The following is a 20,401-nucleotide window of genomic DNA, read 5'->3' as shown; positions in this document are numbered from 1 at the left end:
AGCTGATTTAGATGTTTTTATTATTGATAAATAACTCAGAGCTTGATGGCAGTTACTTGCGCAATGAGACATCTTGCAAGTAGAATTAGTAGCTTTCTTAAGGGCTGAAAGTCTACTTAAGACGAGTAAAGGCCAAAATATGGCCAACGAGCACGGCTTTTTAAAACTTTCTGCACATTTTATATTGGTTCACACTGCCTAAAAGCTTTTTTGTAGTCGTAGATAGATAGATATGTAGATAGATAGTTGAATAAAGCATTGCGACCAGTAGGTTTATTGTGCGCTCAGTGCGCACCTAGTCCTAGAGATCCTAGAAATTCCAGAATTGATTGCGGGGGTGGAAAGTGTATGTAGTCCTCTACTGGCCATAAATGCTCTATCCTCCCCTCTCTTCTACGGACGACGACCTAACACTCCATAAGGAGGTGTAATGGAGTCTCCTGGGCAGCGTCACAGAAGCGACATAGGTCACTAGATCAGATTCCTAAATTAAATGTGGTCTCTTAACCTGCGTTGATCCGTCAAAATACATATAATGATCTTTAGTTTCTCCTTAGGGAGGCCTATGAGTGACCTGTATCTTTTTAGATTGTACCCTCCTAGTAAGCTTTCGATTGTCGAATTCCCGTGGTCAATACAGTTCTCGTAGCTTGGTGTTTTGCTTCCTAAACGCTTCCTTTATAGTGTTGGAACCGGTCCTATAGGGGTCGTGTTTCCACAATGGCTTCCGACTCCTATGTGCCCTGGTACCCATAGCAATTGGAGGGTAGTATTCTCACCCAAAGCTTTAAGCTTACCTACAGCCTGTAGGGCAACTTATATCAGATTGACTTCAATGAAGAGGACAAAATACGACAGTAATCTATTTTTGAGTTTTTTCCAGTAGAAAATCGGACCTGGGCCTGCGCTAATGCGCGATTTGTTCAGCCGAAATCAGCTGATATGATGTTCACTTATAAACAACACATGTAAGTATATACATGTAAGTATATAAACTAGGGTGGTCCTTAAAATATAGGCCACCTTTATTTTTTTATATGCACAAAATAAAAATTTCCCAGAAAATTTAAAAATTTTAAACCAATATTTAGGGATCGCTGCCAGGGTGTTGCAAAAGTTTTAAATTTTATTTCTAAAGCAAAAATTCGACAAAATTTTGACTTGAAATCTGATAAATTTGCCATACATATGTACATATCATTAAAACTTATTCATATATGTAAATTCATTAACTCGCTGAGTTATTGCTGCTCAAAATCAAAATCTTTAGAATTAATGTAATTAAAAAAATTAATTTTTTTTTTTCAAACTAAAAATTTAATTTTTTTCACTAAAATTTTCGAATATGGAATTCGTGGATGTCTTTATTTTGTGCGTAGAACTAAATACAAGGGTAGCCAATGATATTGATATTTTTAAGGACCACCCTAGTATATACGTTGGAGTATGGGCAAGTGAGCGCGCCTGCAAACCCTTCAGTTAGTCACACACTGTCTTACGATTAGCTGATAACATAGAATGATTAATTTTAGTGGAAAGGTAACTGATGGAAAACCAAATTTCTTGTTTTTTATTTAGTTTGTGAAAAACATTCGTCAGTTACTTCGGAAATGAAAATTAAAACAAATACTAAATATATATCTCTCAGAGTATCTTGTTTCGACTTTTGTCACATACGTTTTCACACATTTCCACACATTCTCACTAATTATTTGATTGTCTTTCATCACGCCAATTCCGCTATTCTACTACATTCGTCATAATTTTCTTTTAATAGATATTTTTACTTTTTTCCATAAAAAGTCTCGACTTAAGTTGACTTAATAGCTGTCCGCCCATGGCCAGCAAGCAAGATAAGCGAAAAAATGCCAACAAATTATTAGCGAATAGCAAATTTATGGCAGCCAACAGCAAACAGGTAAGAGCGGTGCGGCTAAGACTCGGCGCGCGGCGGAGTGCGGCCGCAGGTGGAAGTGGAGTGAGCGCATTCCAGAGCATTATCGAAGCAGAAGTTTTGCGCTTGGTGAGTTGATAAGCGAACGCAATTTAAAGTTCATATGAAATTTTTTTATTTTTATTTTTTTTCAATAGCCCTAATGATGGCCACACAAATGTGATAAAACTTTATTGGCTCATACCTATGTAAGTCAATTATTTGTGTTTAGCGCAACACTTTTTTCGCATGTTGAACTTTTTTTTAGAGAATACCGTGATTCCAATCGATTTTCTCACTAATTAAATTTACTAACTCGGCTTTCTCGGCTGCATGCTGCGTCGCAGGCGTGCAACCGCTGCGCGCGCGTTGGCTATACAAACGGACACGTATACTTTGTCACAAATTTTGCACTTTGTTTGCCTATTTTCAGTTTGCAAACCTTTTTTTTTCAACCTTTTTTCTTTGCGCCGCGTGTATGCGCGTGACTGCAGCTACTGTTTGCAATTCAGTTAAGATCAGCGCTTGGACCGAAGTCTTTCTGCGCACCATTTACACAACGTATTTCAGTACCGAAAATTTCGAGCGTTGCGCTTCTGAACCGTGGCCGCTTCTGGCCAAAATAAATGACAACTGATTTGCGCGTTGCCAATAGTAGAAACACCAACCCGACGCGCTGTCGGCCAACTCGCTCAGTAAGCTTTTTGTTTGCGTATGCCTTTGTGATGGTGTTTGTGTGCGCGCGCGTATGTGTGTGTGGGAGCGCGGCATACAAAACAAACAAAAGCGACGCGGTATAGACCAGCGCTCAGGTGGGTACAGTGCGCTGTTGTTAAAACTGTATTATTATAATTGTTTTTTTTTTTTTTTTTTATTTTATTTTTACACAAAAAAGTTAACACGCTGCCGCTGGTACCACACACGATTAAACAAAGGTTTATTTATCAGCGGGAAATGACGCGCTTCCGCATCATTTTTATTTTTATTTTTGGTTAAACTTAAATAATATTCACTTTTTTTCGAACGCTTCCATTAGCCACTAACGCGTCGCAATTCTATACTATTTCCGCTGCTGTTTTGAACAGTTACGAGCTGCTATGTATTCCGCACATTCTACGCGCGCGCTGCCTTCGTTCAGCCCAACGCCACAACAGTGACTACCAGAAACCAGTTAAATGTTTTGAGTTTCGGCCAGCAACAACATTCGCAGCCAATACACAACCCAACCCAACCAACCGGCCCAAACAAAGCCCGCGCGCACAAACACAATTGAAGTAGCCGCAGCCAATGGCGACAACCACTACTTGACTTGTCTCGTTGTCTCGCGCGTCATGACAACCGCGCGTCCGCTTTCCACCCTACCACCTGGCGTGTTGTGGGGCCAGCCCTAGCGTCCGTCTGCTCCGCTTGCATTTGCCCGCTCGTTAGACCAGCCTGCCAGCCAGTTTGTGGCTTAAAATAAAATATTCTTGCGACTTTTTCCACTTTTCCCATTTATATTTTCAGCGTTTTGCTAGTGCCGCCCCACACTGTGCCGCGCAGGTCGTGTTTGCTGGAAAATTGCAAATGTGCTGGTAAAAATAGACGCATAGAGCCAGCGAAGAAGGTTAGTGAAACCAGGGAACTAGTATTTTACTTCACAGCTGAGCAGAAGCAAAGAGTCACTATTTTGTCGATTACTAACATTTTTCAACGTGTTTGCGGCATCTGTGGCTTACTGGTGCCCAAGCAAACAGCCAAGCAGCCAGCCAACTAGTATTACGTGCGCGCCAACAACAGCGGCAATAAAATGCAAACAGTGTATGTGTGTGAGTGTGAGTGTATACACAAGCGTATATAAATTCGTACTTTATTTAGTTTTAAATTTTTTTCCAGTCAGGCCCATCCAGTGACGTGCGGCACATTTAAATTGCATTAACCTGTCCGTCACACTACCGAAATATCAGCGACTACAGAAGCAGCAGCAGCAGCGCAAACAACACGGCTCAAATAGTCTGTGGTAGATAGTACAGAAGAGCACGTGCAGGATTGGTGCAACAGTGAGCGGCGCTCTCTTAACAGCTTGCAATTGAACGAGTTAATTTTATGGCCGTTGACAACGGTGACAGTGCTGGTGTTCAAGGCTGTGGGTAGGAAATGAAATAAGGAAGGGTGAATGGTGGAGGAGAAGAGTTTTCTCTGTCATTAAATTACTTTTAGTCACTATTGGGATTTTGAGATAACCGCAAATTAGATATAATTGATGACTGAATTCTGCCTTAAATGAGCAGAATAAAAGCTCTCTCTGGGAGAGACTGCATTAATAACAGTGATGACCACAGTAGAGCCTGCAAGCAAAGCTTTTTAAAGCTTTTATATCGGTGGTGAGCACCGGCCAAGCCGCGGGCAAAGCTGTATCAAGCTTTTTATACATTTAATATAGAAAGCCTGAAAGAGCTTTGCCCGCGTGCAAGCTGATGCTCACACCATTTTATATGGACGCGCTATGTTAATTTATAATATATATGTTAATATATAATTTTTTTTATATTTAGAGACTTTCGAAGGAAGTGTCGGCCAGAGAGAACCACAAAATATGTAGAGAAAGCTTAAAAAACCTTCTCCAGCGGGATATGTTTTTCTGTCGTCAATGGTGTGTAACAGAGGTAGCTCTGAGAACTTAGCAAAACGACATCGGTGCTTACTCGGTTATACTTGCTGAGATTTTTTGCCGTATAAACAAATAGAATGTATAGATCAGAGAGCTTTTGTCCTGAGGACGTTTATATCAAATATATAGAAAGCTTAAAAAAAGTTATGCACGGGTGCGAGGCCCCACTCATTATTATAATTTTCGGTCTTTTTAAACCAGTAATGCTCAGATAGAGCTTTTAATCTGTGAGCGCCCATGCATATGTATATGTAAATGTAAACCGGTGTATATGTAAATCGGTGTGAGAGCTTTAAAGAGTTCTGGCCGTGGTCGCCCACTCAGAATAAACCGGCGATGGGCACCGCCTTGCCCGCGGGCAAAGCTCTTCTGAGCTTTTTATATATTTTGTATGGGCGCGTGCAAAGTAAAAGCTCTCTCTGCCCATCGCTGGAATAAACTTTTGTGTTAGAGAGAAAATTGCGATATTAGTTATTTTTCTTAACTGTTGTGTGGGAAATATGTTCGGAAATTGGCGAATGAAACAATAACTAAAAGCGAACGCTTCTTACGAATAACGTTGCATACTTTTAGACACACTGCTTGGAAATTTACGTAAATACACTTTATGAAATGCTACGAATCAGAGACTAACTGAAACACTACTTAAAATATCCTTTTTAAAAGGCCTAATCAGTTGTTCCAGTTTTAGGTTTTTTTTTTTTGAAGTGGAAGGGGAAGACAGAAGCGGGGACGCCTAACTTTGAACCAATTTGAAGAAAATTAAAAAAACGAACTCATTCAAATTCATACCTTAAGTGCTTTGGCTGATAGTTTGACGGCTTCAAAGTGTGCACAGAAAAAAATCCCCGTATACCAGACAGTTGCGAGATCAACAGTTCATAGTAAATATGACGAAATATGGACAATCGTTCACACGCGTATTACATATTTACATTATACATAAATAAATTTCCTGCACAGCGCAAAAACACCTGCCATTTATTAGCGTTTGTCAACAAATAGGGTAGTGAGTGAATATAAATACATACAACCCGCTCACTCAATCGTACACGCACGCCTCCGCAAGCGCTCACTCACAGCCAGTGAGTTGAGCGGCTGATAGAGGATTCTTCTGTGCGATACTTCACCTGCAGAGTTGCATTTGCATATGCATTTTCATGAGAGAATAGATGAAATGTGGGTGTGGTTGCCATTGCGATGTTGGGTGGGCATTTGCATACTCGCACACATATACATATATATATATTAACACATATGTGTGGTGCATACAAACATACACTGATATGCAATATATTTGCAATTACCGATCCATTGTATGCAACACACGCTTAATTAACAGCCTATACAAACAGTGGCGGGCAAACAAATAGGGACGAGACATTTTAACAAGTTTTGGTTAGTTTTCTTTTGTTTATTTAATGTTTATTATTTTTGTATGAAGGTACACAGCTCACTATCTAATAAAAACCAAGAAAGTACGAATTTCAAACTTCGTAGAAGAATAAATACGACAAAGTTTCATCAAAATTTTAAACTTATTATTTAGAACTTCTAGAAAAACTTTTGCTATGCATTTTTATAGCCCACTTTGGTACAATAAAGTGCATGTTTGAAGTAGTTAGAACTTACCGTTGATTTTTGGCATTTTTTTTTCTGGCTGTGTCACGCAGACCGCCAAAGCGATATAAGCGAAGTTTTTTTCAAAATTTTCTTTTTGATGCAGAAATGTTCCTAGAGCAAAAATAAGGTTTCAAAAAAAAAATTCGCATATATCTTTTTAACGGTTAGAACACGATATTTGAGGAGGAAAATGCACATCTTAAACAAAAAAAAAAATTGGCAAAAACCAACGGTATTTTTTTAATGCTGAATAAAAAATTTGAGAATCAAAAAAAAAAACAAAGTTTTCCAAAAATCTCGACTTATGCGCCCACCAATCGCAATATACATTGCAAATATGAACCTTAAAGCTATGTTTGAAGTTTCAAGTCTCTAGCTCATCGGCTAGTTGGTCAACAATTGATAGCAATATTTTATAACACACAGGCGAAACTTAATAAAACCTTGTAAAAATATCCAGCATTTATTAAAATTTAGCGTCCCTATTTATTTTTCCGTCAGCGTAAGTATTTATAGAAATTTGAACACATATATGTACATATGTACAGTGGTCCACAAAATAATAGGAGTGCGTTATTTTGGTCAGTTTTTGCTATTTGTCTTTGGTTTATTTAATGTTTATTATTTTTATACAAAAGTCAAGCTGGGTATACAACAAACAACGAATAAATTCAGATTTCAACCTTTGTACAAAAATTATTAAAATTCTGTAAATTTTCACCAAAATATCAAACTTTTTAATCAGAATCTTCGGAGAAAATTCTGGTATGCAGTTTTATAGCCCATTCAATTCTAGTCTGAAGAAGTGCAAGTTTCAAGCTGCTAAAAAATTCCGTTGATTTTTGGCAATTTTTTTTGCTGGCACTGTCCCCATATAAAAGAAAATTGTCGAACATACTTTGTATGGAAAAAACGTGAAACACCTTCAACCGAAAAAATTCTCAAAAATCAACGGAATTTTTTAGCAGCTTGAAACTTGCACTTCTTCAGACTAGAATTGAATGGGCTACAAAACTGCATACCAACATGTTTTCTAAAGATTCTGGTTAAATAGTTTGAAATTTTGGTGAAAATTTGCAGAATTTTTATAATTTTTGTACAAACTTGAAAATGTAAATTTATATGGTGTTTGTTGTATTACCAGCTAGGCTTTTACAAAAAAATACGAAACATTAAATAAACTAAAGACAAATAGCCAAAACAGGCTAAAATATCCCACTCCTATTATTTTGTAGACAACTGTACATGCTGGCATACAAGTTGTGGCTTCATACTGATAGCGCGTTAATTGCTGGTAATGTTGTGCTCGATTGCAATTCTATGTACTTTACCCTCCACAGTCACAGTCAAGCACATACCTCTCTCTACACCCCTTCACTAGACATTCAGCCTACCTGTCTGCCACCCATTCCATACAGCTCAGTGGCAGTGGCTTTGCGGTTGAATTCTTTTCAACATATTTGGTTGCACTACATCCCAAAGCGTGGTCAATAGCCCGCCAGCGGAAATAATATCGACAGCAGTGACTGTAAGCGGAGCGCATTCATGGCACACCTGTTTAACTCCTTGTTTGTTTATTTGTTTTGGCTGTAGATTTACTTACTTAAATACAAGGAATTGGGTGCTGAAGAGTATTTAAGGTTTCCGTAAGACAAAAATATTGCAAAAATTTAAGAATTTTTATGGAGCATAATTTTTTTTCTATTAACATTACCTCGACTTTCTAGTCGTCTCTCAGACTGAAGCCTACTCATAGAAAGGGGAGTGAGTCTGTGAAAAAATTCACAAAAATTACCTTCAAAAGTGATCTTTCATGAAAGAAATTCCAGAAAAACTTACAACAAAAAAATAAGAGCCTACTTTGGCTTGAGAACTCTGTGACGGAAATAGTCTGCCTGTAAGACCAGAGGTTCAAATCGTGACCATCATTGCAGGAAAATAGAAAAAATTCTTTAGAACGATTATGAAGATCTGGTGTTAATTATACGCTTTTTCATAGCAGAAATATTCTCGCAGGTTTGCCATTGCCTGCTGACGGGCGAGCGCTATTAGAAAAAAAAAGTTTTTTTTTGTTGGATGTTGGTCGGTCTAGGACTGATTAAGTCTTGGCTAACAAACGTGAAGTGAATCGGCCACCTTCTCAATCATCTTCACCACTTGCATACATATGCATGAATGTACCAGAAACGCCTAATGCGTGGTTTATGCAAAGCTTTCGAGTTATGTACACTGCCGGCAAAAAGTATTGGCACAGCTGTTTTTTTTACAATATATGCAACAATTTTTATTGTAATATTTTTCCCATAATATTTTATAAAAATATGGTTAATTTCACAACAAAAAATATAAAAATGTTTTTTCTAAACTTTTTGCAAAAACTCGCGAAAATTCAGCAAATTTTCGTTCAAAATTTAAACTTTTAAAACAGATTTTTTTTAAATTTCGCATTGATTTTTGAGATTTTTTTGTTGAAGTTGTTTTGCATTTTTTCCATATAAAATATTTTCGAAACAATTTTTTTGTATGGAAGAGACTGCGGAAAAAAAGCATAAAATCAACGGTGATTCGTAGCTATCTAGAACTTTTACTTTATTACAATAAAATTGATTGGGCTACAAATCTGCATAGTTGAAAATTTGCATGAAATTGTGCCGAATTTTCGCGAGTTTCGCACAAAGTTTAGAAATTATATTTTTATGTGTTTTGCTGTGGAATGAAACATATTTTTATAAAAAATTGTCGGAAAAATATTACAATAAAAATTGTTGCATATATGTTTTGTAAAAAAGTATTTATGCCAACACTTTTTGCCGGCAGTGTATGCTTTTATTTGAACTTCAATGTTTATTAGCATTCCGTGTCTAACAGAGTTCGCCTTGCCCCCTTTATCATTTATTAAACCAGTTTGACTGCATTTTTGTTCAGCTTAGATGGAAAGAAATATACATATACTAAATACTTAATATGCATAAACAAACAAGACGGAACTTTCTGTGATACTAAATTTATTTAGTTTTTTTTTCTTGAAATTATTTAAGTCAGGTAGCCTGCTAAATTTTTTAGTTTCCTTTTATTTTTTATTTCGAACTGGTTGAGTAGTGAATGCAACTAATTACCATTTCACGAACTCACAATAAACAAATTAAAAGAAGCAACAAAACAAACTGGGCTAACTAAAGCTTGACTTATAAAGCTTGGTGACGGCAACTACGTACATATGTATGTATGTAAATAAGTTTGAGCGGATGATAAAAGAAGCATCGAAGCAAAACCATGCATAAGCGCAGGTGGAGCAGGTGCAGCAGTGGTTATACATACATATACATAAACATAGAAAATGAAGCATTCCAAATAAGGAAAAAAGTCTACAATGCTGATTCGATAAATTCGTCGATTTTGATGACCACACTAAGCTGCGATTAACCGCCTTAGCATGCTTTGCATGCAGCCAAGAGATAATTAAAATATAGAGAAAAAAGAAAATGCGTTCAAGGGAAAAAATTCAGAGAAATTGCACTCAAGTAGATAACTACCACCACAACCACTTTCGAACCGCCTCGTCATTAAAATTGCACGACAAAACATCGAATTTGTCTTTGCCAAGTGGCAAACAGAAAGTGACATTTGAACTGAGAACGAAAAGCGGTTAAGCGCCAGCAACAACAACGAAAATAAAGCAAATTGCGTGCCACATAAAATATGCACTGTTTTGACTGCCAAATGATGGACTAATGAAGAACTGGTATGACATGGCAAAACCGAGTCATTTCACGCTTATGGCGCCATCATAAAGCGAGCACATAAAAAAGACAATGGCGGCCATAGAATGAAGACGCACAATAGAATGGGTCAACTGAAAATTTTGTAATCAAAATAAAAGAGGTAAAGGCGGCAAACTTGAATGAATGTTTGTCTGTATTTATAATGGCGCATAAACAAAGAAGGCAAAAGTAATGAAGGAGAGTGCTTCAAACACAGAATTAGTTGAAGGTAAACGGCGAAAGTGAGGCATCTACATATGTATGTGAGTTACATAGGCCGATCTTCAGACTTAGCGCGTACAGGGAGACAATGAATCGCGGACAGAGGATATGTTTATATTTTGAACAGAACGTGTATAGACACAAGAGGCTCTGTTCATTAAGCTACGAGATCGCATTTGTACTTAATTCGATGCCCCTTTCTTAGACGGATGGAGAAAAAGTCAATCGTATCTCTTCCAGGAAATTTAACAGACTTTGAGACCTACGACTGGAAGATTATAATCGATAATCGAAAAAATAACTATTATTATCGAGCCGCAAGGACGTCATCCAGGGCACCCGTGGTAATCATTTTTCGAACCTTAGAGCTGAGAAAAGCGCAGATTCCATTTAGAAGTGTGAATATCCCTTGAATATTTTTTGTCCCGAAAGTGCACAGTTTCGTTGGAAGAATCAGAATGATCATAAGAACATGTAGGCTTAGAATGCTGGTAAACCTCTGCCGCGTACTGCAATGGATATCTATCTGAATCCACATGGGCAACTCACTTAATCAAAGCTGATCTTACTTTAGCAAACTTTAATTTTACTGGAGTATCACGCTTCGCTGCTCGGAAAGGTTTCATCTAGAGAAATACGCAAGTGCAATCTACTCTAAAATACTGACAAGACTTTAATTTTGAATAAAAGTATAGTATTTTCGAAAAACCTTGAAGAATAGGCTTCATCGCCAATGCATAATTTTAGGCTTAAAATAAACCGACTATAGTAGTCCAGCTTACTGGCGTCAACAAAGAACGGTAAGAAATGGGTTTCAATTAACATTAACTAAAGCTTGCAAAAAAAGCACTCCGCCACACTAAAAGCTACTCAATATTTTGTTTATAATGCCCACAGCTTTGATGACCAAAAATTTGTTAACTTAGAGAATAAATTTTATAACTGGACGAAAGTGTGAATGATTCGGTTGTCTGTCACTTAAAAGTAACAAAGCCTTGCAATACAATATCCCTTCATCGCCCGATTTTCCTCATATCCGCAACAAACCGCGTGAGGTTGATGGTCTAGCAAGTATTTGCATAATATTTAACTTCGAGTGGCACTTTTTCACATTTCCGCGCTTTGACACTTTGGCACTTCAATGCTGCACGCAAAGACTTCCGACAGGCTATTCCCCCCTTTTTCGCTTCTCTGCGCTTCCTTGAGTTCCGTTTTCAATCTCACTCCCAAGCCACATGCGCCTTCGAACTTCCCGCAGTGCTATTATTAGCAATCGTCTATTTTTATGTCTTGCCTTTGGCGTCCACCGGAAGCTGTCAACCATTTTTGTAACGGCTCGTGCTGCTGATGCTTACAATATTGCCCGCCTGCCAACCGCACACAGCATCCCTGCGTCATCGCTGTCAACGCATTTGCTCGATTTTCGCACCACACAAATACACATACATGTACATAGAATTACAACTATGAACAAATACAGTTATGCGGGCAATTCGCACACAACTTTGTTTATTTTTATCTGAAAAGTTCTCGGCTCAATTTGTTGTTATTAAAAGGCATAAAGTGCCATAGTGAGTTGGCAACCAAGTTTCTGCCACTCAAATTCATGACTTGATAAATATGCTAAGAACTATGAAGAACAACAAACATTGGGCTTTCAAAACACTTTTACCCCCGCCCCAGTTGTGTTGGGCGCGGGCCAGTTTTATGCGAGAAGTTGTCACAATGATTGCACAGGTAATCTGCTTGCTAGTGTATTTATGCAGCTATTTAAGGCCCAGGTGAGCGCACTTGTGGGCGATAAACTTCCTTTGTGAAGAGAAGGCGACATGGCGCGTGGGCTCATTTACGATATAGGTAGGCTTTGGTAAGCGCAAATTAACGCATTCCGTTGATAGACAAAAGTGTGTGTGAAGGGCTATAAATAAGTTGGATTATGTCCTGACAAAAGGACCGGTAGCTCCAGATAAAAAGATTTTCCCTGCCTTCGATGCTGTCCCAAATGGTTATCGGTTCAAGTGTTAAACTTCTGATTTTAGTAGCCAAATTGTTTTATGAATGTTTCATGGCTTCTAAGATATCTTATGTGGCCATAATGTAGTTATTAAAGAGTCTATGTGTGATCAACAGTAACATGTATGTATGTATGTATATCTAATTGTCAACCTTCACTTGTCTTTTCAGTCAGGGCTTATCTTTTATTTTAATTTCGTAAATTTTTTAGCAAATTTTCCCAATCAATTTTATGCATTGTCATTTGTTTTCCGTGAGTAGCATACTCTATTACAGTTATTTCCATTTCCAAATCAAGAGACTCCCTGCGGCGCACTGCATTCAATAGAAATCCATTGAATTTCTTTACCTTACTTTACTCTTCACCTTTTGCTGCGCTGCGATGCACTGCCCCTTCAATCCCACTATGTATCAATATTCATAGGATTTTCTTCAGCATCCTGCACATTTTGCTTTCTTCAATCCACTTTGCAAACTAATCCCATCTAATATTTATTTTAATTCAAACATTTTCAGCGCCCTTTCCGTCTTCTGTTTTTTTTTTTTTTGCTGGAATTGTATTTGCTTCACCTTTTGACCCCTTAGCCTTCGCTTCGCTCACACCATCTTTGCTACTCTCTCACCCAACTGCATTGCCTGTCTTGTGCCGTTCGTGCGCTAAAGCCGCAAAGTATGCAATGATTCTGGAGCTGCATGCACTTGAGTCGTACGCGCTCTATTCACCACGTTTTAGCATGCTGCATATATACAGCCATGGACACTTATTACCAATGCACTGTGTATACCTACGCGGCTGTGATATTTACCAAAGCATAATGGGCTTTGTTACATGCCATCTGCGTCAGCCACATTTCCGCTTTTCATTTATATTTATTTTGCTGGCTTTAGTTCTATTTTTCTTTTTATTTCATTCATTTTATTTCCAGTGTTTGCCTTCATATTTGCGCAAGTGCTTTGGGGATACTACTCCTCCACATTTATGGCTCCCCTACTCACCTTCGACTGCTTCCAGTTGCGTTTTTTTCACTCACCTGCTAGTGCAATTGCCATACCTTTTCTGTTCATTCGCAGTGCTCTTGCCTGGCTCAATCTATGTATACTCTATAGTTCTTATGATTATTGTTATCGTTACAAATTATACTTGCTTGTTGTTGTAGAAGTTACACAGTTATTGCGGTTGGCTTCTTTGAATTTCCAATATCATTTTTCAATGCAACTCGCAGCACTGCATATTTCACTCTCGCTGCTTTGTATTTACTCCGCTTTTTCTTTTTCTTTTTATTTCATTTGTTCACTTGTTCCATGTGAATTATTCATATTTTACTTTACCTACCCCGGGCTCTTGTTGCACTGCGGCTTTTGCGCTTTTACTCACCCCACTCTGGAACTTTTCATATGCGGACATTTTCCCAAGCACTTTTGATTTCTATTCTACATTATTTGCGATTTGCATATTTTGCTTTGCGCGCGCTGAAGCTGGAGCTGGGTGCGTGGCTGTGGCGTCGAAGTGGCCCGTGGGAAGGTGCTCAACTACTCTTGCGGTTCGATGATCATATTGTTTGCCGACGCATGGTTGGAAGAGGTATTTGGGTCACATTTAAAATATATTTTTTAGTGTAAAAAAAAAATATTTATATATGTATTTATGAATTAATTATTCCCTTCTCTGGAACTGAAACTCATATACATTATTTGATTTTCCCCTCTTAGGCTGTAAACTTATTTCTCTACCGGAAGTTTCTAAAAGATACCCAGGGCACTCTTGCATACTTCTCGTCGAGCGCCCACAATTTCCCAAACTATTTTGTGGCACAAACTTTTACGACCAGCATGTGCGTACTATTCCCGCACGTAAAATTCCATAAATTCATAAAATTGTTAAATCAAGCGTATGCCACGTCCAACACAAATCTATGCTGGAAAAAATATTTACAATGCCAGCGTGCCTGCAAAATAAACAATTTTGCTGCCACTGCATTGGCGCAACGTAAAATCATTCGAACGAGAAAGAGCGTTTGACGCAAAAGTGTTGCATATTTTTAGGAATTTTACAACACAAGCTTTACTAGCAAAAACAAAATAAGTAACTGCGCTGCGAACAGCTGATCAAATTTCGTACGCAATCCAACAAATTTGCAGATCTAAACGCGTATTGTTTTCTCTCGTACGCTGAATAAGTATTTAGATAATTAATAGAGGCATGCACTGCGACCAGCAGGTCTATTGTGCCCAGAATAAGTATTTGCATTGTAATAAAAACGAAAATAATTTTACATATTGACTCACCTGATACTTCTTGATGCTGTCCAGTTGCTCCAGTGTCGGTTCAACAATTTGTGCAATTTGCTGGGGCGCACCTACACCGCTGCTACCCATACGCCGGTCTGGAAGTTGTGGCGCTGGCGTGCGATTTATCAGGCGACCATCCTTTTCGATGCGCAAGTGATCGCGCGGTGGCGGAACCGGTTTCACAGAACCATTCAACTGCGGCGGCAGCGAAGGAGGGTGAGTAAAAAAAATGCATATTAATAAAATTTTAAATAAAAAACCAAAAGAATTTTAATAAATATTTTTACAGGCCGTTATCCACATTACAGTTGTTAGTTACTAGTAGTAGCTGTTAGTTTCGTTGTGGGTCAGTATGAAAGTTGAGCATGTAGCGTACATAAATGGAAAATGAGGTTGTGGAAACGAGTGGGTGAGTAAGTGTGTAAGCTAAATGAAAATAAAAGTGTTCAAGTGTTTTGCTTATATTTCAGAGCTGCAGGTGAGAAGGGCGATTTCCTACAAACAGCGGAGGGATGTTGTTAAAAATGTGTCAGTGCCATGACCGACATGACCATACTAAAACTCAAGTTGAAATAATGGTTAATTAATACAATTGAAGAAAATAAATGAAATAAAAAGAAAAAATTGCGTAAGTCATGCAGTGAAAACCATAATAAGTGGAGCTGCAGTAATTTCAATTCTGCCATGGGCGGATATTTCACACAGAAAGCTTAACGGTAAGTTTTTGAAAAGAGATTCACATTAGTTGTTTGCTATAATTTTACTTTGCCTACATAGATCTTTATAGAGGAAATTCCAAAAAGAATGTACCAAATAAAGACGAAAACTTTACCAATTACGGCGGCAGGGATGTAAACTCCTCCGAACTAAAATAATACACGACGAGGTTAAAAAGCAGGTCAATGAGAATTTAATTTTGGGTATTTGTTTATTGTAATGTCTTTCAGCTATATTTTTTCAAGATGAAATCTAAGGGCAGCTGGATATGGCCAAGTAGAAATAAATTAAATAAAAAGAAAAAAACTCACACCTGCGTAGCGCTTGAAGAGAGAAAGGTAAGTTTTCAGAAGAGATATGTAAATATAATTTTCTAAGTACACAGTGAGACCTATTAGTTCCGCTAACAGGAGCATAACTGTAAATCCAATATAGAAAATCATATATAACAGTATTCATTCTTCTTAGGTGCTGCTCGTTCACCCTGAGACCAATCAACACCAGGAATCAATAATTTTGGAGCATAGCTACAAGAGCCGAACATGAACAGTGGCAAAATTAATTAAATAAATTCATTCTCAAAATGGAGCCCAAATTCTTGTTTAATCACAGCCAGTTAGATCTGAGTATATCATGAACTGCAACTGCATCGATTTCTCGCTCTTTCACGGTCAACAACTTAGCTGACTAGTCAACTTAACAGCACTCTAGGAATTCTTTTCGCTACTTTTAGCACTTTAAAAAGTTCCTAAATGAAAAATAAACTTTATGATTCATGAAATCTATACGACACCAAAACTTTGGTGCGACCAAAACATTTATGTCTATGACGACTTAGCACAGCACTCACGTCAAGTACGAAAATTAACATAAACCGTTTTAGTTGCCACTAGTAAAAGTGTTGCTCATAAAAAAGCGCCGCGAATTGGATCAACTGCTCCCCCGACATTTTGGAGTAACGCTTAACTGCATTCCGATGCAGTATACTATGTGATTAGGTGGGACCCGTGTGTGCTCCTTGCTAGCATTTACCTGCGCGCCAACTGTTTTATTTTTGCTATCCGTTTTTAGGTCAGCACCGAAACATAATTTTCCAGTCGCCTACAGCATGACTTTTCAACCTAGTCACCGGCACCAGCTTTGCGCACATACATAGCATTTGTGGCACGTTTACATTGCCGCTACCAATGCGATAAGCCATCGCCATCTGCAACATGTGCACTAACCCAGCAACACATCATTCGAAGCTTGCAATGGTGGCCGCAGCACTGCGATTTTCACACGCCGTAGCTGATGCTCAGGGTGCAGCAGGCGGAACATGCCAGCATTGGCAACATTTAAAATTATTACGATTGCTTTAATTTCCGGCAGCAAAAAGTAGCCAGTTAGTACACACACAGCTCAGTAACGCCGTGCTGAGCACGTGAGGGGTTAGACGTTAAGGTAGCTGAGAAAATTTTGCACGTGCCTGCGGCAGCAAAGCAAAACTAATTGCGAACAAAATGGTATCTTTTATGCGGAATTAATTTTCCACAATTCAAATGCGAAAGCAGAGATTTCTAGTGAGATACTCCTAGCTGGCCGAGATTGGAATTTGAGTTATTACATTTCTGTGTGAAATTAATGCTAACTCGAATGGCTGGCAAGAATATGACTGTAAAAATTAAACAAAAATGTATGGACATAGGTGTAATTTCTCTCATACATATTGTTTATTTTTATGAATAATGCTGCAGAGTGGAGATTTCATCAGCACGAGGAAAACCTTAATGAAGTTTAAGAGCGCATATAAAACTTTGCATCGCTTGCAATATACTAGCACATCCCATACAATCCTCTAGTCATAACAAAATGTAGAAAGCTTATTATCTCTGAGTTACTACCTTCCGAACACCTCATTAAGAAAATACATACATCTTTTTTGTAGACGTGAAAACTGGTAATGAACATGGCGCGCGGGTCTCAGCGTTTAGAAAACTCTTGATCAGGAAGCAGTGAATGAGTCATACAGCTTGGAGAGAGTTTGGGCCGACAGAAAAATTAAGTCAGGTTAAAAGAAAAAAAAGAAATTTCACTGATGGCCTCTAAAAACTTTGTTGGTTTCGTCGGAAAATCACGTCGAATGTACTTAGATCTGCCAAAAGCATGGCAGTGGTTGGCGGACCCCTTCCCTCGTGGCATCAATTGCCGCATTAAGTATGCAATTTCACACTCATTTTATTGTGTCTGCTCATCTGCATCGGTGAATTCGCCTTCACAAAGTCCACGCCACGTCGCACAACTTTTTTATGACTACGCAATTTTTTGGGGCAAATATGAAATTTATGAGCGCACGATGACAACGACTTGACATCGCTAAAAAGCAGCCACTTTGAATGCAACTGTCATAAAAATTCACACCATCCATTAGAGACCGCTCAACATGTGCCACTGCAACAGTTACGCAAAGCCACCCGATTTGTTGAGAATGCGATGACGACGCTGCCACAGACGCCAGCAGGAGCTGTCGCATATTCAATTGCAACACATTCGTTTCGTGCGTCATAACTGTCAACAAAATACGACAGAGAAAATAAAAAGCAGACGCAGCGTGAGGCGTCACACGCGCAAAAAACGAGCGCGCGCTGCTGCACGTTGAGTGAGGAGGCTGGGCAGCTGGCGAGCAAAGGATTTGTGCCAGCACGCGTTGGTAATTTGTTGCTGCCACATTTGGCTGCAATTTGGCGCTTTAAAGCGCTTTAATGTGTTGCAGCAAAGCTCAGTGTTTCCGCACAGTAGCAGCGACAGCTCAAGCGTGTGTGACAAGGACAAGTGCAGCCACTTAAGAGACGCCACGGAATGTCGTTATAAAAGCGAGTTCATTGGCAGTGGCAGCTCCAAAAAAGTAGCACTTTGGCGAATTTATGGGTGGCCCTGCAGATATGGAATAATCTTGTGAACATAAAACTTTTTATGAATAGTGACACCTAAGAGCGTGTGGTTAAGTTAAGTGCGCTTAACTTAGATAAAGACATAAAGATGTGAATAAGGATACAGAGACTTGTGTATGAGGGCTATCTGAGGGAGACATTTGCTAAGGGGTTTTTGCTCCACTTTGAAATAAGGAGGGAAGCGCGAACATAAATCTCAACAAATTACTATGAGAAAACACTTTAATTAACTTTGGGAATAAGACAAGAAAATCTCGATACTTGGTAGAAAAGGATAAGGAAAAAGCTGAAACCATTCGATCTATCAATATACTTATATTTACATGCATACATTTTTCTTTTTTTTCAGATAAAGCTGAAACCCGCTGGACTGGAAATAGTGCTAAACAAACTACAGGAAACTACAAAGAGGCTACAGCTACTTACGTTTAAAATAACAAAAATAAAAAGAGAAAGAATATAATGAGAAGAAAGAAAAATGTACAAAGGATCGGCAAACCAGCCAGCCGTGATAGCACCAAAGAAAAATGGTGTAACGTAAGTAAGGACTACAGAGGAGCTACGAGCCGAGCATAGCACTGCTGCTGTTACAACGCAAATACGACAGGAGGCAGTGTGACACCAAGCGTAAGTTTGCACCAAAGAGTGTGGGGCGAGAGAAAGAGGTACATGGCAAAACGTATTACAGTTTTCACAAAGTTTACAGAGTGAATAGAGTGGGCAGAGGAGTAAGAAACAAGTGGTGGTAGTACCTCATTGTTGCGCTTGGATGACGGCTTGCCACCTTTGCCCACCAAGCTCGCCACCATTAAGCAGCCGTCGCCTGCATTTGTGCCGCCGTTGATGCCACCGCTGCCACCACCCGACGGCACTTGCGGTTGTGGTTGCTGACGCTGCGTTGCTGCTGATTTATCTAATTTTTCAGTAGAGCTGCCCAACGAGCCCAGTGACAGCAGACTCTTCTGTTTAACCAATTGCTTCAGTGGATGGCAACCTCCACCGGACGTTGACTTTGTGGTCGTTGCCGTTGACTGATGATGAATGGGATCCATGGAGAGCGGGGAACATGCCGACAACGATACACCAGCCGAGGCCGTGGCGGAAACGGATGCCAAAGCCGAATATGAACCCGAGATGGAGGAGCACGTGGGCGAAAAAGAGTTATCGTTAGTATGATTGTGACTGTGGTTGATGTTACTGCTGTTGTTGTAGGAGGAGGCCGACGATGAGTTGATGTGCGTCAGTGTGGTATTCGCCGTCGAGTTGGACGAATTTGACGATATCTGCGATGAGAGCGAAGACAGATGTGGTGGCGGCGGATAGCGCGGCGGCGTCTTTACTATCTCAATGAAGCTGTCCGGCACATCGACGGGCAGCTCGCGGTGCTTACCCGCTGGTGGTTGCAGTAGGCTAGCGGCCACCTGCTTACACATCGCCAGTGGCAGCAACTCATACTCAGGCGGCGCACCGCCCAAGCCCTCAATCAACGGCGGTGCATCGTTGGCGCTGGGTGACGAGCCGGCCGAGCTGTTCAATGAGCTGCCAATGCCGCCCGATCCGGACGCTGAGCCCGTTCCAGAGCTATCTGCGCTGACGACACCGCCGACGCCAACACAACGCTTTGATGGCGTTGATGAGTTGGATGAATTACTCGTGTTGTTGTAGTGATTATGGTTTATGTTGTTGCTGTTGTTGTTGAGACTGTTAATGTTGTTGTTTTTGTTATGTAAATGACAGTAGGCAATGGAGTCGAATGAACTCTTGCTGATCGACTCTTCATAGGAAGACGAATAGGATGAGGAACCGCCGCGCTGAAGCAGCCCACTACCATCGATGGCCATCAACTCGAACTCCTCGCCGGTGCCGGGCGGAGTAGCGCTGCCATTCGGATTGCTGCTGGTCACCGGAAATTTACTGCTGTGCGGCGGATAGGCCTTCTTGTGGCCATTATTGGGTGGCTGTTGTTGTTGCTGCTGTGTATTGTTGGTAGTTTTGCTTTGTATTGGTGGCTGAATGGAATAATATTGTAGTTGTTCAAAATTCAATTGTTTTTGTTGTTGTGCGTGGTGGTAGTGTTGTGGTTGTTCCGTTTCAGTGGCCAAATAATTTTCGTAATTTTCAATTTGATCCAATTTCAGTTGGTGTTGTTGGTTGTACAAATTTTGTTGTTGCAACAGTGTATTCGTATCGTTGAGTAGCGCAATTTTTTTGATTGTCATTGTGGATTTCGTGGATAATGTTGGTGAAGTATTGATTGACGTCG

At 39.5% G+C, this 20,401-nt stretch overlaps 1 protein-coding gene across 1 annotated transcript in view; it reads right to left on the bottom strand.

The window, feature by feature from the left end:
* LOC118751152 overlaps positions 1-20,395 on the bottom strand; it is a 46,713-nt gene extending 26,318 nt beyond the window's left edge. Inside the window, exons 1-2 of the mRNA XM_036485916.1 lie at positions 18,891-20,395; positions 14,489-14,686 (exon numbers count right to left, since the gene is read on the bottom strand). Coding sequence (XP_036341809.1) covers positions 14,489-14,686; positions 18,891-20,357 — 1,665 coding nt within the window. The 5' untranslated portion in view covers positions 20,358-20,395. The remainder of the gene's footprint in view (positions 1-14,488; positions 14,687-18,890) is intronic.
* Between the last annotated feature and the right edge of the window lie 6 nt (positions 20,396-20,401).

The sequence above is a fragment of the Rhagoletis pomonella genome, unplaced genomic scaffold (assembly GCF_013731165.1).
Source record: "Rhagoletis pomonella isolate Grant_MI unplaced genomic scaffold, Rhpom_1.0 Rhpom_scaffold_00566, whole genome shotgun sequence".
Classification (NCBI taxonomy): Eukaryota; Metazoa; Arthropoda; class Insecta; order Diptera; family Tephritidae; genus Rhagoletis; species Rhagoletis pomonella.
The sequence above is the reverse complement of the archived record's forward strand: the minus strand, read 5'-3'. Positions and strand labels throughout refer to the sequence as shown.